The 25,063-nt window shown below is 43.5% G+C and overlaps 1 protein-coding gene across 3 annotated transcripts in view; it reads left to right on the forward strand.

Moving 5' to 3' along the window:
• MBOAT1 (membrane bound O-acyltransferase domain containing 1) overlaps positions 1–22,472 on the forward strand; it is a 110,873-nt gene extending 88,401 nt beyond the window's left edge. For 2 of the 3 annotated variants that reach the window (XM_027524805.1, XM_027524804.1), the window contains 5 exons: positions 3,936–4,039; positions 6,402–6,466; positions 8,411–8,543; positions 11,218–11,369; positions 21,125–22,472. In XM_027524805.1, the coding sequence (XP_027380606.1) occupies positions 3,936–4,039; positions 6,402–6,466; positions 8,411–8,543; positions 11,218–11,369; positions 21,125–21,248 (578 nt within the window). In that variant the 3' untranslated portion in view covers positions 21,249–22,472. The remainder of the gene's footprint in view (positions 1–3,935; positions 4,040–6,401; positions 6,467–8,410; positions 8,544–11,217; positions 11,370–21,124) is intronic. The other variant, XM_027524803.1, reaches the window with a different exon arrangement.
• Positions 22,473–25,063: the final 2,591 nt, after the last annotated feature.

Genomic DNA, 25,063 nt, shown 5'->3' on the forward strand with positions numbered 1-25,063 from the left:
CCAAAGCAATCCCAGGGCTGATCTCCCTCAGAATGGACTGGTTGGATCTCCTTGCAGTCCAAGGGACTCTCAAGACGGCTCCTAGCCCCCAGGGATGGGGGAGCCTGATGGGAGGCCGTCTGTGGGGTCGCACAGAGTCGGACACGACTGAAGCAATTTGGCGGCAGCAGCAGCAGCCAATCAGGCTGGTGGAATCAGCCCTAGTGTTCAGAGTCTGGCACTGTTTACCACCTGAGCAATCTTTTCTTTTTTTTTTTGATGTGGACCATTTTAATAGTTTTTATTGAGTTTGTTACAGTATCGCATCTGTTTTATCTTTTGGTTTTTTGACCTGAAGGCATGTGGGATCTTGGCTCCCCACCCGGGGAATCGAACCTACATTGGAAGGCGAAGTCTTAACCACTGGCCCACCAGGGAAGTCCTGCACACCTGGCGGGATTGAGTGATCTTAATGTTAACATCACTAAGCTTTAGACCTCTCACTAGCAAGATGGGGGTGGCAGTAATAATGATGATGGTGGCAGCTAACCATTCTTGAATGTTAACTTGGGCCAGGCCCTGTATTATGCACTCTACATATTTTCAATTCGGTCTAATCCTTTCAGCATCCCTTTAAAATAGGTACTGTTATAATATCTACTCATGAGAAGAGGTTCCTAGAAGTTGAGACAGCTCTCCCAAGGCTGTGAATTAACCCCGCTCCCAAGTAGAGAAAGGAACCCAGGAGATCACCGTTCCCACGACGATGGTAGTATGAACCACCATTTCCACACCATTGTGAGCACTAAATGAGAAATGTCTGTGGAATGCTTTACAGAATCCTGGGAAAATATTTAAGGATTCCGCCCCCCCAAAAGAAAAAATTGTTATTCTTCTGTGTGTTTTAGATCTGAGGCTGGAGACAGGACAAGGCATGCCTGGATTGCTGTGCTGGTTGCAGCACCATCAGCCCGGGCCTCAAGAGTGCGTCCTCTCCTGGTTTTAATTCTGTCCTTCGCCGTCTGTGCCCACACTGTAAATTCGTGGTCTCTTAGCTGCTGCACCCTGGCTGTGTCCTCCTCCTTTTCCACTGAGTTTCCCTCCAGTCGGCATGGGAGGAAGAGATCTCAGGACTAGTTTCTTTCCTCCCTTCTCTGAAAGAAGCCAGATCATTTTACAGTAAAGCTAAGCGTAAGATAAGCAGTTTTAAGGCATCAACGATGCCAAAAGGAAAGCAGGCAAACTTCGAGGGGGTGGTTTTTCTTCCCACTAGCCCTTAGAAGTCTAGCGTGAGCTGGACCTGAACTCCCCTAGAAACGGAATGAACAGAGCTATGGGAAGGGTTGCTCTGAGATCTCCCCCAGATCTCAGGCTTTACAACTTCATTAGTTTGATTTTTTTATGTTTGTAGCAGCTTTACTCATAACTGTCAAACGTTGGAAGCAAGCATCAAGTACATTTGCTGCTTTTTTATTTATTTGTACTCTGTAGATTGCTTTGTTAAGTTAAACAGGTTTGCTTCTTTGTTTGCAAAGGTTTAGGGGTTTTGGTGAGGGGATGTTTGTTTTTAATTAGGAAAAGATGAATTCTATGGAATGTCATCTCTGCATCTGTTAATATGACCATATTTTTCCTTTTAATCTGTTAAAAAGCTCATTTGATTATTTTTAAGGAAATATTCTGTTGCTCCATGTCCAGTTCTAACTGTTGCTTCCTGACCTGCATACAAATTTCTCAAGAGGCAGATCAGGTGGTCTGGTATTCCCATCTCTTTTAGAATTTTCCACAGTTTGTTGTGATCCACACAAAGGCTTTGGCATAGTCAATAAAGCAGAAATAGATATTTTTCTGGAACTCTCTTGCTTTTTCCATGATCCAGCGGATGTTGGCAATTTGATCTCTGGTTCCTCTGCCTTTTCTAAAACCAGCTTGAACATCAGGAAGTTCACGGTTCACATATTACTGAAGCCTGGCTTGGAGAATTTTGAGCATTACTTTACTAGCGTGTGACTGATATGCAGAGTACATCATGAGAAACGCTGGACTGGAAGAAGCACAAGCTGGAATCAAGATTGCTGGGAGAAATATCAATAACCTCAGATATGCAAATGACACCACCCTTATGGCAGAAAGTGAAGAGGAACTAAAAAGCCTCTTGATGAAAGTGAAAGAATAAAGTGAAAAAGTTGGCTTAAAGCTCAACATTCAGAAAATGAAGATCATGGCATCCGGTCCCACCACTTCATGGGAAATAGATGGGGAAACAGTGTCAAACTTTATTTTTCTGGGCTCCAAAATCACTGCAGATGGTGACTGCAGCCATGAAATTAAAAGACGCTTACTCCTTGGAAGGAAAGTTATGACCAACCTAGATAGCATATTCAAAAGCAGAGACATTACTTTGCCAACAAAGGTTCGTCTAGTCAAGGCTATGGTTTTTCCTGTGGTCATGTATGGATGTGAGAGTTGGACTGTGAAGAAGGCTGAGCGCCGAAGAATTGATGCTTTTGAACTGCGGTGTTGGAGAAGACTCTTGAGAGTCCCTTGGACTGCAAGGAGATCCAACCAGTCCATTCTGAAGGAGATCAGCCCTGGGATTTCTTTGGAAGGAATGATGCTAAAGCTGAAACTCCAGTACTTTGGCCAGCTCATGTGAAGAGTTGACTGATTGGAAAAGACTCTGATGCTGGGAGGGATTGGGGGCAGGAGGAGAAGGGGACGACAGAGGATGAGATGGCTGGATGGCATCACTGACTCGATGGACGTGAGTCTGGGTGAACTCTGGGAGTTGGTGATGGACAGGGAGGCCTGGCGTGCTGCGATGCATGGGGTTGCAAAGAGTCCGACACGACTGAGCGACTGAATTGAACTGAAGGAAATATTCTAACAGAGTGAACTTGAAAGAAAGTAATCTTGGCCATTATAATACAAGTGTGTTGATTTCATCAGGTCTCTCTTTGAGTGTAAAAAATATCTTTAAGGAACGGATTAGAAATGAAATACGGCAGGGGGATGGTTTCACAGAGTTGAGTGAAGTGAAATAAAGGTGGATACAGGAGCGCTGAGGCCGACTCTGTCGGTAGGGTGGCTTTGGTCATTGTGTCCATGTGTGGCCTCTTTGGCGGGCTTCCCAGGTGGCGCTAGTGGTAAAGAACCCGCCTACCAGTGCGGAAGACACACGAGATGTGAGTTTGATCCCTGGGTCGGGAAGATCCCCTGGAGGAGGGGATGGCAACCCCCTCCAGTATTCTTGCCTGGAGAAGCCCACAGACCCGTCCATGGGTCGCAGAGTTGGACACTGACTGAAGCGACTTAGCGTATGTGCATGTGGCCTCTCTGGCAGCTGCCTCCAAATTCCCAGCTCTGGTACTGTTCTTTTTTGTAAGTTCTAAATTGTTCTAACTGTATCTTGGCTGTCCCAACTGAAATCCCTACTGACACGTCATGCTTAACATCCAGAACGAGCTCAGTTTCTCTTTCAGAGCTGATTCTCTTCCAGATGTGATGCTATCAGCCTGTGTCATGCCATCGTTAATGACAACTCTTGGATGGAGGTCCTTCTGTCTTCTGAGCTTATATGTAAATATTTCCACCTCTTTCCCTTTCCCCCCTTATATCTAGTTGGTCTCTATATCTTCCTATTTCTCTGTTTTGTTTCTTCATCTCTCTTTTTCTCATTCTGCACATTCTGTGAGCATCTTCCTTTTTACTTAGCAGGTGCTCATGAAATGCTAGTGAATGAATAAAAATGAATGAATAAAAGTTGACATCACCCAAGCGCCAAAGCTCTGACTCTTGGTAGTATCAGGAGATCCTGTAAATTTATTTTGGTTTCTTTCTCAAGGAAACTGCAGCCATCTCTCTTCCTCTTAAAGCTAGACAGACATTTAGTTATCTTTGAAAGCAGCAATGTGACTTTTGTCCCACATCCTAATGTGTTGTTTTAAAAACCATAGCTGATGCAGTGAATAATGCAGCTGGCTTTGGGTTCAGCGGAGTGGATAAGAATGGAAATTTCTCTTGGGATCTGCTTTCTAACCTAAACATCTGGAAAATTGAGGTGAGTGTATCATGCTTGTGAATGACGCTGCCGTTGTGAGTAAAGCAAACGGTGTGCTGTGAGTGTGGTATACACGGGAGGTCCTTGTTAGTGTCCGAGAAAAAGCCCGTCAGGGAATCCTGGCTCCAGCAGTCTCTGAAACACTCTGTATGTCAGAACTTTTTTCCTTATATATATATATATTTTATGGTACCTACTTTCTTGGCGGTATTAGTGGTTCTAGTAGTAATAATGATACACGGAAAGCCTGCCAAAGAGCCAGGAAAATCTTTTTGTTGTTTACGCTCCTGTTGTACCAACTAGAAAGTACAGATGTCATTTTCTCTTGGTGACAGTCTCCTTTCTGCAGAGACCAGACTAGCGCTTGTATTGCCAGTGTTCTCTGTGGTTCCTTTCCACGATGCATCTGCTTTTAAGAATTGCAACAGTGCGCAGCTTTAAGGCCTCTAGAATTAGAGTGTTTTCTCTTTCACTAGCTTTGTTCTTGGACCACAGTTCTCGGTATTATCATTTCCATCTCTAGAGGTGATCTCTGTGGGGCCACATCCTTCTTGATCTCCTCCGTGTTGTCATCCCTCAGAGCTGAAAGGACTGCCAAGCCTCTGGCCCTTTTCCTCCTTGCAGCCAGAGGGCACGATTCTCAACGTGCAGAAGTGCTGGTTCTCCAGCCAAGAGACTCATGACTGCTGTTGGCTATGGCACTGGAGAGTCTAGGCAGAAAGAGGAGCTCCGTGTAGGGCAGGAAGCCCAGGAGGTGGAGACTGACCCCCTGCTGCCCACATTTGGTGGGCATCCCCCACCCCCTGGGAGGCCCGGGGGACGGCCTCCACCTTCTTGACACCTGGGGCTTCTCTTCATTTGAATGGACATGATCCAGCCTCCAGAACAACCCCTCTCTCTTGTTTTTCAATCTAGATGATGTCAGAGAGCGATGTGTTAGGACTTTCCTCCCTTTTCCCACTGAAATTCTTCTCGTCCTCAAAACTGTCAGACCCCGGCTGGCTACTTGGGCATGCTGAGGGTAAATGGGCTTTCAGAGTGGGTCCCCTGGATTTCCGGCTGCCCGCCAACCCCTCCACTGTGGCCCTGAAGACAGAGACCTCTCACTGTGGGCATGTGTTCTGGGTGATGCTGAGTCATGTATTTATGATGAAAGAAGTGGAGCTGATATACAGCCAGGAGCTAAGTAGAACCGCCAAGGAAGTCTGATTTAATTTAGGCACTTTTGGCTCTGTGAGGATAGCATTTTTTAGCCATGGACGATGGCTAAATGGATAAATAAAACTCCCTAGGACAGCGGCCCCCAACCTTTTGGCACCAGGGACCAGCTCCGTGGAAGACAGTTTTCTCCCGGACCAGGGGTGGGGAACGGTTTTAGGATGATTCAAGCTTGTTGCATCTATTGTGCACTTCATATCTATTGTTATTACATCGGCTCCACCTCAGATCATCCGGCATTAGATCCTGGAGGTTGGAGACCCCTGCCTTAGGGTATTGAAACTAGAAGTTCATAGTACAGAAACCTGTCCGTCCATCACGGATGCGTTCTCCCTCTTCCTCCATTCCTTCCAAACATATTACATTAGGCCAACGTGTGGCCTAAGATTTTATGGTTGAAACAGAAAACAGGGACATCTACATTTTCCAACTTTATTAGGAATTCTAGGCCTTAAATGTTTGCTATGTGCTTTCTACAACCAGCCTTTATTAAATTTTTTTTTTTTTAATTAGAAAACCCAATTGAAGACTTATTTTGGAATCTTTCTGCATGGTTGATCTACCTGTGTCATGCCGGCAAGAGTGATATTTTGTTTTCTTTTCTGTATTGTGACTCCTTCGTGCGTGAAATCTCCTTACTATTCTAGATACAATTGGAAGCGTTTGAACCTGTATAGCTACTTGCAGAATAACTGCACCAGACTGACCTAGTTTACGGCTGGCCCCAGAGTGAAACGATGGCAACTGAATTCAAGGTGTCTCTGGAAGGGCTCTGAATTCACAGGATGAAGCTTTTCCTGTGGCAAATCCCATTTTAGAGGGTTTAGTTTTAAAATTCAGATGAATTGGGTTTTGTGTTTAACCAGAATGGAAGGAAAACCCACAAAACATTCTTTTGGTCATCCTATAATTTGAAAATAGATTTTGAGAGAAATTGAGACTCTGCGAGCCAAGTTTTAGTTGCAAAGGAAATCTTGGGAAGCCCATAAAGTCTGACTGTGTACAGCGGAGCAGCTGAGCTGCCCGAGCCAGTTGTCACCGTGGAAATAGCACATCTAGTCTGTCGCCAGGGAAATTCTGGGGAGGACTTTCCGTTTCTGGGGATATTTAAAGCTAATGATAGGTGTTATTTTCTCCTTTCTAGACTGCCACAAGTTTCAAAATGTACGTAGAAAACTGGAATATTCAGACAGCTACTTGGCTAAAGCGGTAAGGAAAACAAAAACGACCTTGTTACTCATGGCGCTGGGATATGTTTAGATGGGCAGCGTTAGGTGAACAGCCGTAGTCTGCTGGGTCATGTCAGCTGACACTTTGGTTTGGTATTAACATCTACGCTGTGTCAACGAAAAAGTAGGAAGAATTTGAGAAGGTCACAATGTAGTATATTAATTTCACTGTACCAAATACTTGCTAATGCCATTCCTATGTACCAGCAATCCTCGTACCAATCCCAGGAAGTGATGGTACTTATCTCCATTTTACAGATGAGGAAAGTGAGGCACAGAGGGCTGTGTCACTTGCCAGTCACACAGCTAAGGAGTAATAAATATGAGGCCAGTGCACCTCCAGAGCCAGGCTCTTAACCTCTGTGATGCGCTGCTGCCTACCTAGAGGACAGTCTATTGCTCAGGGGTCAAGGAGGGTCAATGTCAGCATCATGTCACGGAAGACTGCTGTTTATTTTATCTGTAGCATTGAAAACTTTGTGGTAGCCCCCCACATGTTGATGCTTTTTAACTTTGTATTTTTGGTATTTCTCTGTCCTTTTGTTTTTCTACACATTCCAAAATTAGAAATATTACTTCTTATGGAACTAATGACATGCTGTCCTCAAAGCAGCAGACTCTAGCTCATGAATATTCCTATTACATGAGTGCAGAGAGAGTATAAAAATATTAAACTGTCAGTTCTACTGTTTTTGATAAGTAGCATTTTCCGTCTTGTTAAAATACTGGGGTCAAAGAAGAGACAAAGGATAACAGTTCTACCAAAGTAAACTCATGCAATTCATCTGAATATGTACGTTTTGAAAATTTGCCCTTAAGTTATTGCTTTTAATTTTCTGAATCAGTTTTGCATAAACCTCTATTTCTGCCTATTGAATGACCCCAATGTATTGAGAATCGTATAGTCTCCACTAGGAGCTTGTTCTACATAAACATTTTTTATGTGAACATATATATAAAAAGTGAAATATTTTTAAAAAATCACTTTAGAAAATGGAATGTTTCATTCATTCAAGAAGGTCCAGAGAGGTAACAAACAAACACCCATGCAAAGTACCTCTCATTTCAAGAAGAAATATTTCACATGGAATTCCACGCTTGTTTCTTTCCTCAGATGCATTCCCTTTCTTCCCATAAAGAGACAGCCGTGACCCTTAGTTTGGTTTTAGCTTGGTTACTTTTGACTGTTGGGATTTATTTTCATCTGGGCTGTCTCATTTAGGAAGCCATGTAGTTGCTCCCCAGGGTACCACTGCCAATCTATAGACTGGATTTGGGAGGAAGTCCCCTGTCACTTCGTTTTAATAAACAACCAAGAAGCCAGAGATCTGCAGGGTTTTTACTGGCAGTTCCTGGATTCTCATAACGCCCTCGCTCTTTAAAGCAAATTCATGGGTTGGAATCCAGTGGACGCTGAGAACTGAAGAGGCCCTGTAGCTGATGTGTTGATTTTGTACTGGAGTCATGGCCGAGAGAGATGAGAAGGCTGCCGTGGTTTTTTTTTTTTTTTTTAAGGTGGCATTGGGGCCAGTGCGGAAAGTAAATGAATTCCACTAAATGAGGACCCTTATCTGGTTCTAAATGTTTTAGAGCCAATGGCACTTTTCCAGTCTGGAAGATCCCCTAGAGAAGGAAATGGCAACCCACTCCAGTATTCCTTCCTGGGAAATCCCATGAATAGAGGAGCTTGGCGGGCTATAGTCCTTGGGAGTCACAAAAGAGTCGGACACGACTCTTAGTGTTTAAGAAAACTAGAGTTCAAGGCTGCTTGGACTACACTGCAAGTCCCTGACGAGGGTTAGGCAGGCATGCCATCAATGGATCATCAAGTGATTTCTGCATGATTGGATCCAAAAAGATGCAGGTGTCGGTAAAAATTCCTGATATGTTTGACCTGTGGCTCATTGTACCTTCCTGTCTTCAGTGTGTGCTATGAGCGGGTTCCCTGGTACCCCACAGTGCTGACCTTCATCCTGTCTGCCTTATGGCACGGTGTCTACCCTGGGTACTACTTCACCTTCTTAACTGGAATCCTGGTCACTCTAGCAGCCAGAACGGTAAGCTTCCTCTGGTTATGGGGTCTTCTCATTAGTAATCAGATGCCTGTGTGTGTGTGTTGTCTTTTAGGTCCCAGCAGGTTGGGGACCATGGTGGGAGTGATGTTTTGAGAAATCAACAGATGTCTTCCCATTAGAGAAATATTTCAGTATATAGGAACTTATGGTCATAAAATGGTTAACTACTTCATTTTCATATTACTTACAGGGAGTGTTTGCAAAACAAAAGGACTTTTAGGAACAATGTTTAGTACCTTAAGAGATGAGAATATTTTTAATCATTAAAGGCTACTAATTACAGGTGACTATCGTTATTCATCCATGGAGATTCCATAAAACTTCATTTTGCTTATACTATACATAATGTCCTTTTCATAATCTTTCACCTAAAAATAATTTGATCTCTGAGGAACTGTAAAAATTGCAGCCACAGGAACTGTTCTCTTAAAGATTTCTCTAACCTCTCGTGTTTGATCCAATTTAAGTTTGTATAAAGTCCTTTGTGAATTTTATAAATTTAGTTCTCTAGGTTTTAGGAGTAGCCTTCAGTTTGTCCTAGACTGTTCCTGTGATTTGCTGGCTGCAGAGCAAGAATAATAATAATTCTGCAGAGCAGAATTAAAAAATAAAATGTCCTCAAAAATGAAGTGAACATGTACAAAAGTAATTACAAGTCAGTGTATTCTGTCAAATACAGAGCTTTTAATGAGATTTGTTGAGCTGGTATTTTAGACATGGGTTTAGGAGCCCCAACAAAGCTATTCACTCTCTCATTTTTTTTAAATATGTTTATGGAGTGCCTCCTTGCATGCCAAGTGCTGTGATGGGTATTGTAGGAAAAAATGGAGAACAGAAGGGATGTGGTCCCTACTCTGGTCTACTGGGAATAGAGACGTAACATCTAGTGTAAACGGGAAACATCTCATATAAATGGATAACATCTTCCTGTTTGTTCAGTGGAGAAAGTGGGTAGAGTAGGATTTCTTTCCCATTTCTTTTAGCTGTTGACTCATTCTTGAATTCATCTGTTCGATGAGTATTTCAGGAGCCCTTTTATGTGTTAGCAGGTGCTGGGCTACTGCAGTGAACAAAAGTTCTTCACCCATGGAGTTCTTATTAGCTTGGCCAAAAAGTTCACAACTTAAGCACTTGTAGAAAAATTTGTATGCACCTTTTTAGCTGACCCAATATTTTATTTATATAAATGTTTGTTGTGTGAACAAGATGGATAATTGATCATTCTGATTAGCACAGTTTAAAGTTTCATAGCAACCCAGTTCAGTATTGTTGCCTGGGAAATCCCATGCAACAGAGGAGCCTGGCTCGGCTACAGTCCATGGGGGTCGCAAAAGAGTTGGACATGACTTAGCGACTAAACAAGAACAATAAAAGTATATATTGTACATACTTGTGCGGTGAAAGCAAGCATTTTCTTTTTTCCCATTCATATACCAACTTGGGTCATAAAACTAAAAAACAGATGGAAAGACAAAGGCTAGAATTTTGTTTATACATTCAGAGTATTATTTCTTAAAACGTCTTTCGTTCAGTTGATCTTAATTGGTATAAAAGCATTGACTTATTGGGTTGGCCCAAAAATTTGTTCGAGGTTTTCTGTAACATCTTTTTGGAAAAGCCCAAATGAACTTTTGGGCCAACCCAGTATATAAAGTCTGTCCGGTGACCTTGGAACGTTTTCCACAAATGAGTCAGATAAGAGATGGAGAGAGGGTTGATGGAACAGTGTTTCCATTCCCCTCCCTGCCGAAGGGAGAATGAACTCGAACAGTCACGAAGTGTCTCAGGCCCAGGAAGTTACTTAATAAAATCTCTTATGTGCTTCTCAGTACTGCCCATGGATGGACCTCCAGCCTCTGTCTAGAGGACCTTAGAGCCAAGGAAGAGTCCTTGCTGACCTGCCTTTAAACCAGCCATTGTTTCAACTCTGTCTTTGGATCTGGCATCTGGAAATCGGGTGTCTTTCTGAAACCAAATCTGTGTCCAAAGACCTACAAATCCTTTGACACCCAGCATTTTTCATCTCAAAGAGTTCTGTTTCCTTGTCTGTAAAATGGGCATAATGATGCTTACATTTGGGAGAATCAGAGATGATACCCATAAAGAATTTGCACAGACTTGGCATACCGTAAACACTCAATAAATGGTAGCTCTCATTATTACACTATTATATTTCACCGTTATTTAAAGGAAATAAGACACAGTGCAGAGACTTTTTCTACAAGGATATACATCACAGAATTGTTTACAAAGTTTCCCATAATTAAAATTGTGTCAGATTAATATTGACATAGAAAAAAGTTCATGCTATGTTGCTAAATGAAAAAACAGGCTAACCATCTAGTGATGCCATTGGAAATGTAAACATGAATATGTATGAATAGAAGAGAGACTTGAAAGGGTTTTTCAACAATGCTTTTCTTGGGGAGATGTTATAAAAAAATCTGACTGCTTAGTTGTTCTTTAAACATTTTTCTACAGTGAATGGATGTGTACTTTTTAAAAACAACAAAACGATAATGGTAATTTTGGTTGAAAATAGAACTCAGATGGTTGGTAGTTTTTATCTCCTGTGTTCCTGAAGTATACTACATGCATGCATGGAATAAAAGTTTTTATTTTTTGCACCCCGCCCCCCAACTTCCTTGGCGAGCAGGTGAGGAAAAACTACAGACATTACTTCCTTTCTTCAAAAGCCCTCAAGGCGGTTTATGACATAGTCACCTGGGCTGTCACTCAGCTGGCCGTCTCTTACACGGTGGCCCCCTTCGTTATGTTGGCCGTGGAACCCACCATCAGCTTATATAAGTAAGTTTCGCTTGCTCACGATTGCTCTGTAGAAAATTTGTCTGGTAACCTCTGTGTTTGGCTTAGGAGCTGGTGAGCTGAATCAGCCAGTACTGAGTTTCTATGTGCGGTTTCAATGGGAAAATGTCTAGAGAAGGCTTTAGGAGGAAGTGTCTGTCCTGGAGATGCTAACAGACAGTAACGCAGATGGGGCACAGTGCCCTTGAACCATTCCTAAAGTAAGTAAGGGATGCTTATGGTAGCGAATTCTGAAGGCATGTGTCTGGATTACAAGCTCAGAGGGTGAGTTCACTGCCCTTACCTGTTTTTCCTGGGGTTAGGCTCTTTTGGAGGCCTTGGGGCACCCCAGGAGGGACAGAAGCAGGCAGGAGCTGGATTCACCCCACAGACGAGGCCTTTAGGGAAAGGATGTCAGGCCCTTGTATTCAAACACCAGCCCTCCAGCTGAACCGCAAACCTCTTCTTGATTACTTTTATTGTCTCACTCCTCTGTTGAATTAGCCATATTTCTCTACTCTCAGAGAAGTGGTTGTGTGACCTCTGGCAAGTTATTAACCTCTTTTACCTGTGTTTAGTCAACTGTAAAATGAAGGCAAGAATAGAATTCATCTCAAAACACCTTTGTCAGGATTGAATGAGGCAGACATGCAAAGGGCTCAGCCCAGTGTAGTCTGTACTCGATAAATACTGACTTGCATCGTTTACTGATTTGCAGGAACTTTTGTAGGTTAAGTTTGGGCCACAGCTACAGTCAGAAAAGTGGCTTGGGAATAAACATGCAAACGTGCCTTATTGTATATCAGAGACTGGACACACCGGTTAGGAATGACCAAAGATACTCTCACTGCTCAGTCCAGGTATCAGTGTCTAGGTGTAGGATTCTTTTTTTTCAGGTTGAAGTCTGTTTCTGTAATTCCAGTTAGGTCGTAGGCGTTATGTCCAGATAGCATGGAAGTTAAACTGGTTTATATACAGACTTTTCTAGACAAGGGATGCAGGAATAGTGGGAAAAGAATTATAATCTTCAGCCAAAAAACCCTCAGTTCAGCTGCTACAGAGGTAGGAGCCATGAGCTGTCCCACCTGCGCTCGGCTTCCTCTTTCCAGAGGTGCCCCCCCTCCAAGCCTGCACCATCTCAGTTTTACCTCCTGTGCCCACTCCCTCCGAGCAGCCCCACTTGCTCACAGCTCTGTTTTCTTTTCCCTTATCTGAGTACTTCCCTGGTGGGTGTCTGCCTGCAGTGCGGAAGACCTGGGTTCGATCCCTGGGTTGGGAAGATCCCCTGGAGAAGGAAATGGCAACCCCCTCCAGTATTCTTGCCTGGAGAATCCCATGGATGGAGGAGCCTGGTGGGCTACAGTCCACGGGGTTGCAAAGAGTTGGACACGACTGAGCGACTTCACTTTCACTTTATCTGAGTGCCCTCCAGCCAGCATTTGCCCTTTATCATCTTGTACATTTTAACACTCTCTGAAGCAGCCTTTAGGCCCAGTCCAGCTATCCTCCTGGGCTGTCCAAGTTTTGGGCTTGGGTGCTAATTGTCTTTGTTAGTGCTCAGGTTACATAAACTCTCATAAGTTTTGAGGTGTCTGCTTCTAACTGGTAACCCTGGGCTCTTTCCCCCGTTTTCTTTGGAGAGATGAAAGAGGAGAGAGCTGCTAGTGAGGAGATGACCTTTTATAAAGAAGTGGAACTGTGAGATAAACAAGGAATTATGTTAAACAGGTTATTTTTTTTTAAACAGGCATCAAGACACATTGATTTGCATTCCGAAGTCAGATGCCTGGGGCTGAGGGTTCCCCCAGTGTTTGGAAAATCTAAGCTACTATGCAGATAAAGAAACAGGAACTGGGGAGAGGCGAAACATACCCACCCCAGCCCTGGCATTTTAAGCATATGATGTTGCTAGATGCAATATTTTTTTCCCAGGAATATGTGTGTCATATTATAGCAGAAGTGCCTGTATTTAACTCAATATCATTTAATCAATCCCTGGGTCGTAACGATGCTCTGGTGAAGGGCATGGCAACTCACTTCAGTATTTTTGCCTGGAGAACCCCATGGACCGAAGAGCCTGGCAGGCTGCAGTCCATAGGGTTGCACAGACACAACTGAAGCGACTTAGCACAGAACAGCGTGCTAGGCACTGCTCTAGAAGCTGGGACTGGGATGGTGAACAAAAGAGAGAGCTCATTCCTACTTCCGTGGAGGAGATCGCTTGATAGAAGTGATAGGAAATAATTGACAGATTTATAAATATCCACGAAGATCAGACCCTTGAGTGAACGGTCTGGAGATTTTGTACCATGTAACATGTACATGGTGCGTGTAACAGGAATCTGACTCTTGAGAGAAAGCAGCGTTGAGCTTTCTTTCCTGGAGGCTGCACCAGGGGAGTGTGAAGCAGGTAGAGAGTGTGTAGGGATGCTGAGCGGGGCGGATGGAGCACTGTGGGCTGTGCTGCAAACCCTGGGAGCAGCACAGAGAAGCTCCATTGTAATAGGAAGAAGCCCTGAGAAACACGAGTGTGGGAAGACTGTAGAACCAATCCAAGGTAGAGCAGTGAGCTGAGGGAGAATGGTAGGTATCACTATCCCTGTTTATTATTTATGGCCATGGAGGCTCAGAGAGGGTGAGTAATTTAACAGGTGTCACACAGCAAAACCCAAGTTTCACTTGCAAAGTTTTTTTTTTTTTAAACAGCAAGAGGAGGAGTGCAGTCACTAAAAATTTCTGTAGGAGAAAATACTTTGGAAGAATGTTATCACTTGGGAGTCACACACAAGTGGTGATTTGTTTGTGATCACATGCATTTAACCAACTAAGCATGCCAAATTCTATTTGTAGGCAGGAGCTTTAGGGAAAGAAATCATTATCAGGCCAGATCACTCTCAGGAGATTTCCATTTCTTTTTAAAAACAACCTACTTTACTTAAAACGCACACAAACCTTTGTTTAGAGTGAAATTCACATTTCTGTCACTTTTGTCAGTTTCAAGTAATTCAGCCTAAGTGGTACGGTGTTTTCCTCCTTGCTTATGTATACCATCTAAATTCCCTACCTAGGTCAGCTCTGTCCAGTAGAAGTTTCTACAGAGACTGAAATGCCATCCAGTAGGGTGGCCACCGAGCTTTTGAAATGTGTCCAATGTTCTTGCCTGGAGAATCCCAGGGACGGGGGAGCCTGGTGGGCTGCCGTCTATGGGGTCGCACAGAGTTGGACACGACTGAAGCGACTTAGCAGCAGCAGTGTGACTGAGAAACAGTTTTCGACTTAAAATTCAAAGTAATTAAAATTAGATTAACAGCTGCATAGCTGTTGCCAATGGCTATTATAGATTGCCTCTCAAAAGTGTTTTCAGAATCTTTTTAAAACAATTCTTTTTCAGAAACTCGTAGGAGACTCTCTGAATCTGGCAGAAGAAATTAATGGAGATGGGTCTGGCCAGATCTGTTCCTCTCTGGGGGGTAATTTCAGTAGCTGGAGATGACTGGCAGTCGTATGCAAATCCATTTCTCAGGATACCCTTCCTTGATTGACATTTAAGTGTGAGACGGGCTTTGTTTTTCTGTCTCGTCACTTTTCAATCTGTAGCGACTGAAAATCCTGCTTTAGTCTAATTTTTTCCCTTGTAGTTGTAAGTGAGCCCCAAGTGAACATTTGACTGTGTTATGAAAGAACTTGTGTCTCCACAAACACGACAGAGTGGAAGGATTTGCGCTCACTTCCCCTCAGGAAATCACCAAAATCACAACCAAGTGCTGAACAGCCTTCCACCGAAGACACTGGAATCTACCCCACATGATATATTCAAAGACAACGAAGGAGCCACACGAGACGGTAGGAGGGGTGCTTTCACAACACAGTCAAAGCCCATGTCCACCAGGTGGGCAGCCCATAGGCTGCAAGGTAATTATATCACAGAGGTTCCCTCACAAGATGGAGTGCTGAGCCCCACCTCACGCTCCCCAGCATGAAAGTCCAGCCCTGCGAGGAGGGACTCCAGAGCATTTGGCCTTGAAGGTCAGTGGGACTGAGTACAGGACTGGAGCTCCACGGGACTGGGGGAGACAGAGTCCACTCTTGGAGGGCACAGACAAGGTTTTGTGCCCCTGGGAGCCAGCCCAGAGTAGTAAACTCCATAGGAGCTGGGACTGGACCTCCTGTGGGTCCTAGAGGCTCTCCTGTGGCAACAGGGGTTGGCTGCGGCTCACTGGGCTGGGGGAAGGGTAAGGACAGTGGCGGCAGAAGCCCCCAGAGAATACTGACCTCTCCCAGAGGTCGCCATTTTGGCATCAAGACCTGGCTGTAACCAACGACCTGCAGCTCCAGTGCTGGAATGCCTCAGACAGACAGTCAGCAGGCCACGAACACCGCCCCGCCCGTCAGCAGCCATACTGAGGCCACCTGGTCCTTATGTGAGGCTCTCAGTTGTCCGACCCTTTCCAAGTCCGTGGACTGTAGCCCGCCAAGGTTATAGACTGCTCTGTCCATGGGATTCTCCAGGCAAGAATACTGGAGTGGGTTGCCATTCTCTTCTCCAGGGGATCTTCACGACCCAGGGATGGAACCCCAGTCTCCTGAACTGCAGGCAGATTCTTTACCGTCTGAGCCACCAGGGAAGTCTCAGCCACACAGCCACCTCTAAACACACCCCTTGACACAATGCTAACCAATGCCAGACCACTTTACCTGCCTCCTGAGAAACCTGTATGCAGGTAATGAAGCAACAGTTAGAACCAAATATGGAAAAATGGACTGGTTCCCAACTGGGAAAGGAGCATGTCAAGATGTATATTGTCACCTGCTTATTTAACTTATATGCAGAGTACATCATGAGAAACGCTGGGCTGGATGAAGCACATGCTGGAATCAAGATTGCTGGGAGAAATATCAATAACCTCAGATATGCAGAAAGCACCACCCTTATGGCAGAAAGTGAAGAGGAACTAAAGAGCCTCTTGATGAAAGTGAAAGAGGAGACTGAAAAAGCTGGCTTAAAACTCGACATTCAAAAAATGAATGTGACTTCATGGAAAACAGATGGGGAAACAATGGAAACAGTGACAGACTTTATTTCTTCGGCTCCAAAATCACTGCAGGTGGTGACTGCAGCCATGAAATTAAAAGACACTTGCTCTTTGGAAGAAAAGCTATGACTAACCTAGACAGCATATTAAAAAGCAGAGACATCACTTTGCCAACAAAGGTCCATGTAGTCAAAGCTATGGTTTTTCCAGTAGTCATGTATGGATGTGAGAGTTGGACTGTGAAGAAAACTGAGCACTGAAGAACTGATGCTTTTGAACTGTGCTGTTGGAGAAGACTCTTGAGAGTCCCTTGGACTGCAAGGAGATCCACCAGTCCATCCTAGAGGAAATCAGTCCTGAATATTCTTTGGAAGGACTGATGTTGAAGCTGAAATACTTTGGCCACCTGATGCGAAGAACTGACTCATTGGGAAAGACCCTGATGCTGGCAGAGATTGAAGGTAGGAAGAGAAGGGGACGACAGAGGATGCCATCCAATGATGAGTCGAATGGTATCACTGACTCGATGGACATGAGTTTGAGCAAGCCCTGGGAGTTGGTGATGGACACGGAAGCCTGGCGTGCTGCAGTCCATGGGGTCGCAGAGTCGAACACAACTGAACTGACAAGATCCTGACCACCTGAATGACAAGACCCAGCTCCACCCACAAGGAAACCTGCACAAACCTCAGGACCAAAGTCAGCCACTAGAGGGCAGACATGAGAAGAGAAGCTATGATCCTCAGGCCTAAAGCATAGAAAGATGACAGACAAAATTCAGTTAGTAGAAGGAAAGAAATAAGATCAGAGCAGAAATAGAGATGAATAATGGAAAAAAACTAAAAGCTTTTTCTTTAAGAATGTAAACAAGATTGATGAATGTTAGCCAGACTCATCAAGAATAACAGGGAGAGAACTCAAATCAATAAAATCAGGAATGAAAAAGGAGAAGTTAAATTGACACTACAGAAATATAAAGGATCTTAAAAGAGTACTACAAACAACTGATGCTGCTAAGTTGCTTCAGTCGTGTCCGACTCTGTGCAACCCCAGAGACGGCAGCCCACCAGGCTCCCCTGTCCCCGGGATTCTCCAGGCAAGAGCACTGGAGTGGGTTGCCATTTCCTTCTCCAATGCATGAAAGTGAAAAGGGAAAGTGAAGTCGCTCAGTCGTGTTCAACTCTTAGCGACCCCATGGACTGCAGCCTACCAGGCTCCTCCATCCATGGGATTTTCCAGGCAAGAGTACTGGAGTGGGGTACATTGCCTTCTCCACACAAACAACTATATGCCAATAAAATGGACAACCTAGAAGAAATGGCTAAATTCTTAGAAAGGTGCAACCTTCCAAGACTGAACCAGGAGGAAAGAAAACAAACCTGTTCAATTTCAAGTACTGAAATGGAAACAGTGATTAAAAATCTTCCAACAAATAAAAGTTCAAGACCAGATGACTTCACAGGCAAATTCTGTCAAACATTTAGAGAGGAGTTAACAACAATCCTTCTGAAACTCTCCCCAAAAAATTGCAGAGGAAGGAACCCTAATGTGTGTTGCAGCACTGTTTACAGTAGCCAAGATATGGAAGCAACACAAACGTCCATCAACAGATGAATGGATAAAGAAGATGTGGTACACACACACACACACACACTTCCGAGGAGGGCATGGCAACCCACTCCAGTGTTTGTGCCTGGAGAATCCCCATGGACAGAGGAGCCTGGTGGACTATACTCCATGGGGTTGCAAAGAGTCAGACATAATGAGCAACTAAGCACATTACTCACCCATAAAAAGAATGGAATACAGTGGTGGTCAGTTCTTTTCATTTGTAAAAAAAAAAAAGAATGGAATAATGCCATTTGCAGCAACATGGACGGACCTAGAGATCGTCATACTCAGTGAAATAAGCCAGACAAAGGCAAATACCATATCCCCCACATGTGGAATCTGATTTTTAAAAAATGATACAAATGAACTTATGGACTTATTATGAAGTCGAAACAGACTTACAGATATTGAAAACAAACTTATGGTTACCAAAGGGGTAATGTGGGGGTATGGAGGCTAAATCAGGGGCTTGGGGTTAACGAACACATACTACTATATATAAGATAGGTAACCAACAAGGACCTACTATATGGCCCAAGGAACTCTACTCAATATTCTGTGATAATCTATATAAGGACAGAATAAGAATGAATATATGTATAACTGAATCACTTTTTCACACATTTGAAACTAACACATTGTAAATCAACTATAATCCAATAAAAAAAAAGAATGAAGTTGTCTTAGTTCAGGCTTCTATGACTAAATACTATAGACTAGGTGACTTAAAACAACAGACTTTTTTTTTCCTTTACAGTAGCGGAAGTTGGGAAGGTCAAGATCAAGGTGCCAGCAGATTTGGTTTCCAATGAGAGCTCTTTCTGGCTTGCAGAAGTCTTCCTTCTTGCTGTGTCCTCACATAGCAGAGAGAGAGACTGATGGAGACAGGGACAGCGAAAAAGATGGGTTGAGGGACAGTGAGAAGGATACAGAGACAGCTCACACTCTATTTCCTGTTATTTTCTAATAAACACACTAATCATGGGGACCCCACCCTCATGGCCTCTTCTAAAACAAATCACCTCCCTAAGGCTACTTCTTCCAATACCATCACATTGGAAGTTGGGGTTTCAACATATGTATTCAAGGAGGACAGAAATATTTAGTCTAGGAGCAGAACCCTTCTCTGAAATCATTTTCAAAAGCAAAATCTAAGTTGTCTTTAACTAGATAATGCTTACTAAATTCAGTGTATAAGAATGTTAGAATTTGTGTAGGAGTTTCTGTAGATAGCAAGCTCCTTGAGAGGAGGACTGTGCCCTATTCATCTGTATATCTGGACACCTAGTTCAGTGCCAGAACACTATACAAATGTTAACTGAGTTCTTCCATAATAAAAAAGATGAAGGGTTCTTTAACACTGGAGAGAGGTATGGAATGTCAAAATAGGTTACTAAACCTTCCTGGGAGGTTGCAAAGGAAATTTTAACCCCTTGACTTCCAGAATACTTGATTGTAATCTAACAACGGCTTCAGGGTAGATTTGACCACATGTAAATGATTCAGGCAAAAGGTAAAAACAAAGTCTGTTTTAGGAGAGCAGACTTTGAAAGCTGGAATGGCCTATGCCTCAGATGTGCCTCAGAGAAGGCAATGGCACCCCACTCCAGTCCTCTTGCCTGGAAAATCCCATGGATGGAGGAGCCTGGTGGGCTGCAGTCCATGGGGTCGAGAAGAGTCAGACACGACTGAGTGACTTCACTTTCACTTTTCACTTTCATGCATTGGAGAAGGAAATGGCAACCCACTCCAGTGTTCTTGCCTGGAGAATCCCAGGGATGGGGGAGCCTGGTGGGCTGCCGTCTATGGGGTCACACAGAGTCGGACACAACTGAAGTGACTTAGCAGTAGCAGCAGATGTGCCTGTGAGATGTGAGAATCCCAGTTTATACTTGCAGAGCCAGTGTTTCCTTGTTGAACCGTTTTTCACTCTCAATAATGTCCTGGTTTAAATAGTAAGTCAGATGACCACTCACCTGTGGCTGTTCACCCCTCTGCTGGCCAGATTGCTACTATTCTGTCTGTACTGGTCTTTTCCATTCCCAGAAGAAGGGATGGAGTCTGTGTGTTTTTGTAGATCCCAGTTTAATCCTTCCTACATTCTAGGTGGGTTTCCCCAGTAGATCAGTGGTAAAGAATCCCCTGTGATGCAGGAGATGCGGGTTTGATCCCTGGGTCGGGAAGATCCCCTGGAGGAGGAAATGGCAACCCACTCCAGTATTCTTGCCTGAAAAATTCCATGGACAGAGGAGCCTGGTGGGCTACAGTCCATGGGGTCTCAAAGATGACTGAGCAGCGGAGCGCACACACATACTACATACTTATTGAAAGAAGAAAAGGTATGCTTGCTTCTGCTGGAGCTCTTGACTATTCTGTTGACCCGACCTTATTATCACAGAAGCTGGGAGATGAGATGTAAATCAGTTGTGGGTCTCCTGCCCCTTAACATTATTTTCTTCTGCTCTTCAAAAAGCCTTGGAGAAACGGAAAGTTCAGTTTTTCCAAATGGATATACAGCAATCATATAAAAGCTGTTCCTGATTACTTCATTCATTGATGTGTACAGATTTATTGAACATCTGCACTGTGCCCAGTCCCACACTTAGGCTGTGAGTCCACAGACCTCAAAAGCAAAACGTGTTCTAGTTTGGATGAAAATTATTGAGTCATGGGGTAGGCTTTTGAAATCTGGACTCTTTGGGCTCATAATGTCTACAAGAACCCCTGACACTTAGTGGAGCACATTGGCTAAAGTGTCAGTTGCTTTTGTGTTAGGGGAGCATAGGGTAGGGCTTAAATTTGCATTCCATGCATCCTTATACTTTTAATATGGTGAGTTTCTAGCTGTGGGGTTAATGCTCTTGATCTGCTTATAACATCAGTGGGATATTACCACGTGTCTGTCTGCAGACGGGCTAGTTCATTTGCTCTGCCCAGCTCTGAGGTTTTGGTCCATCCTTGGCCTGCTCAGCCACTGTAGGGAGTTATCTGTGGAGTAGATCAAGGCAAGCCTGAGGGCGGTTAGGTCTGCCAGCGCCAAAGGAGGATGTAATTGCTTCATGTGACATTTCCCTTGTATATCCTCATTTGAAATACGTGTATGTTTCTTCCTAGGTCTATGTACTTTTACTTACACATCATCAGTCTCCTGATCATTCTATTCCTGCCAATCAAACCACAAGCTCATAATCAAAGGTGGCCTCAGACTCTGAACTCTCTTAATAAAAAAATGGATTGATACCTCCACCAAAAAAAAAAAAATGCTGAACACTTAAGACTGCAAATCATTGGACAGACAAGATAAAGACTCCAGAGTTCTCCAGTGACTTAGAGGCGATGTTTACATGCATTTTTTTCTTGTTTTTGTTTTTTAAGTGCAGGGAGTATTTTTATAAAGCCTTTTTGTACCATTAAATCAGCCATGCCCAGTTGATTTCATATTTTATAGGACATTTTAGTGGCATGGAGGTATGTGGAGAAAGTGCCAGAACTTGCAGAGACAATGCATTCTGGGCATCTGGGTCTTTGTTTTTCTGGCATGATCTCCAGCCCCTGAAATCTGAATATTGGGAACCTGAATGTCTGCTCCCAAAGTGAGAAGGGGAAGCTGAGATGACTTGTCTTCCAGAATACACCCAAGATGGCTGTGCCTTGGGAAGCCCCCAATCCTTTGACTTGTGACATTACTGTTCTCAAACACATTAACTACACTCAGAAGACTTCCGGGGAGGAACTGTGTGAAGGGAGGTCTGCAGAATACTGAAAACTCGATGTGCCAAGATCACCAACGTGAACGGACACCTGTATGGACTTGAAGTCAGGCATGTGCCCTGAAGGCGGCTGTGTTTTCTTCCCCCGCCCCCGAGGGATGTAACCTTCTTCTGCAATGAGCCAAGATTGAAAATCAGAAAGTCTCCTGTCCAGGTACAAAGAGGTCTCAGAGGGGTTACAGTTCCCCATTGCACAAGTACATGCCTTCCACTTACCCACACATGGTCCTGAGAAAACACCCAAATTTCACACTATGAAGGCAGGAGGATACCTTTTTGTAATTTTTTAAAAAATAAAGTTACATTGAAGTTTGGGAAGAAAAGGCAGACATTTCTCTCCTCTTCCCTCACATCTTGGGAGTGTTCATGATCATGGCCATGGTGTTCACTTGGGCTGGTTTCCATTTTTCAGTTTCAAAGCTGATTAAATTTGACATTGTTTGAGTTGAATCATCCTGCCTGAAAGCAGATTTAAAATGGTTTTCTTTTCTTTCCTGTCTTTGTCATGAATGTGCTATGGCTCCTTTGGGAAACTTCTGCTAGGTGATATTCTATGTGGGAGAAGGAAATGTGGTATTAAATGTTATGGAAAATAATAATGATAAAACATGCTATGATGTATTTTCAATCAAAACCCTTGGGAGGAGAGAATTTGTTCAAATAAAATGGTAAAAAGTTTCTTACTAAATGAATACTGTATTTCTATATAAAGGAAATATTTCTGAAAAACATTGCGTATTGTGTCAGTAGCATCTTGCCATTCTGAAGCGTGTGTGTGCATTTTGCATGTGTGTGTGTGTGAACAAATGTGTACAAACTTAAAGGTCTTACTTGCTTAAAATTTGAGCATGATGTGCTCCATCTATACTTTATGTCAAGTGCTTGGGTGGTTTTGGTTTTTGGTTGGATTTCTGATCTTCATCCCCCTAAGTGCAGATAGGATTAACTTCCTGTTATAGATGAGCAAACAGTCAGGAAGATGGTTGCTACCTGCCCCATAGTCACAGACGTCATGGTTGAGCTACGATTGGAATTCACGGTGGTCCCAGGAAGGGTGCTGGCCATGGGATCTTTCCATGCTGGTGCTTCTCTTTGGACAATGAAATGTGAAATGATGTTCTTGTTCCTTAAAGAGTCCAGGGTGGCCCTGTGCTGCTCAGAGCCTAAGCTCTAGTCCTGATGTGAGACAGTGGAAGTTAAGAAGTAGCACATTTGGGCCAGGGTAGGAAGCTCACGCCAATTTAACCAGGTAACTTCTGGGACTTCCCTGGTGGCTCAGATGATAAAGAATCTGCCTGCAATGCAGGAGATCTGGTTTTGATCCCTGGATCAGCAAGATCCCCTGGCAAAGGGAATGGCAACCCACTCCAGTATTCTTGCCTGGAGAATCCCATGCACAGAGGAACCTGGTGGGCTACAGTCCATGGGGTCGCAAAGAGTTGGACACGACTGAGTGACTAAACATTTCTTTCAATCTTCTAGCAACCCTTCTTAGTGTCCTGAAAGGAATCTTAGTGGATGCAGGGGAAAAAGGTAGGTGCCTAACATCTGTCAGTCTGCCTCCAACAGGAATATTTTGAGGTACAAGACCAAAATGCATAATCTTGTACACTAGCAAAAATGGTCTATATCACCATTGGCATGGAGTGTGTGGAATAATCCATCTTACAATGAAATCCTTGAACTTGCAATGTGATTTATGTCTAGGTTTCACTGTATTTTAAGTGTCTTCATTTCTGAGAGAAGAACTTTGGTGGTGAGAGGAGAGTTTATCGTCTCTCTGCTTTGCAGGGACTCTGCCAACCCCTGAGTCCTAGGCAAGTGGGGACCACTGGTCCCCTAAGTGACCCACCCAGAATCAACTATTCATTATAGAATAAAGTCAAGACTATGGACTGGGCTTATAGATTGTCTGTGTCAGACAGTGCTAGATCCTGGGACAAGTTTTTGATACTATGAGGCTTTACTCAGTAATAAAAGGATAACACATTGAAGAGTGATTCATACCTCCCCCCCCCCCCCGCGCCCCCCAAGAACATTTACCCATAGAAAAAAATTTCAATTTAGGACCCATATTTAGATAGAAGATGAGGACTGTTTCTATCGCCGTAGAGTTCCTAGTTTTTAGGTATGACCTAAATCAAACCCTTTGTGATTATACAGTGGAAGTGACAAATAGATTCAAGGGATTAGATCTGATCAAGTGCCTGAAGAACTATGGAAAACCATCTTCAAGAAAAAGAAGTGCAACAAGGCAAAATGGTTGTCTGAGGAGGCCTTACAAATAGCTGAGAAAAGAAGATAAGCGAAAGGCAAAGGAGAGAGTTCACCTTCTTAAATGAACAATGCAAAGAAAGAAGAAAACAACAGAACTGGAAAAACTAGAGATCTCTTCAAGAAAATCAGATACCAAGGAAACATTTCATGCAAAGATGGGCACAATAAAGGACAGAAATGGTATGGACCTAACACAAGCAGAAGATATTAAGAAGAGGGGGGGAAGAATACACAGAAGAACTGTACAAAAAAGATCTTCATGACCCAGATAACTACAATGCTGTGACCACTCACCTAGAGCCAGGACATGCTGGAGTGTGAAGTCAAGTGGACCTTAGGAAGCGTCACTATGAACAAAGCTAGTGGAGGTGATGGAATTCCAGTTGAGCTATTTCAAATCCTGAAAGATGATGCTGTGAAAGTGCTGCACTCAATATGCCAGCAAATTTGGAAAACTCAGCAGTGGTCACAGGACTAGAAAAGGCCATTTTTCATTCCAATCCCAAAGAAGGGCAATGCCAAAGAATGTTCAAACTACCGCACGATTGTGCTCATTTCACATGCTAGCAAGATAATGCTCAAAATCCTTAAAGCTAAGCTTCATTAGTACATGAACAGAGGACTTCCCGATGTACAAATTGAATTTAGAAAAGACAAGAACCAGAGATCAAATTGCCAACATCTGTTGGATCATAGAAAAAGCAAGAGCATACTAGAAAAACATTTACTTCTGCTTTGTTTACTATGTGAAGGTTTATGCGAAAGCCTTGACTAAATGGATCACAACAGACTGTGGAAAATTCTTAAACAGATGGGAATACCAGACTACCTTACCTGCCTTCTGAGAAACCTGTATGAAGGTCAAGAAGCAAGTTAGAAGCGGACATGGAACAACAGACTGGTTCCAAATTGGGAAAGGAGAATGTCAAGGCTGTATATTGTCACCCTGCTTATTTAACTTATATGCAGAGTACATCATGTGAAATGCCGGGCTGGATGAAACTCA

This window comes from Bos indicus x Bos taurus, chromosome 23, assembly GCF_003369695.1.
Source record: "Bos indicus x Bos taurus breed Angus x Brahman F1 hybrid chromosome 23, Bos_hybrid_MaternalHap_v2.0, whole genome shotgun sequence".
NCBI classification, from domain to species: domain Eukaryota; kingdom Metazoa; phylum Chordata; class Mammalia; order Artiodactyla; family Bovidae; genus Bos; species Bos indicus x Bos taurus.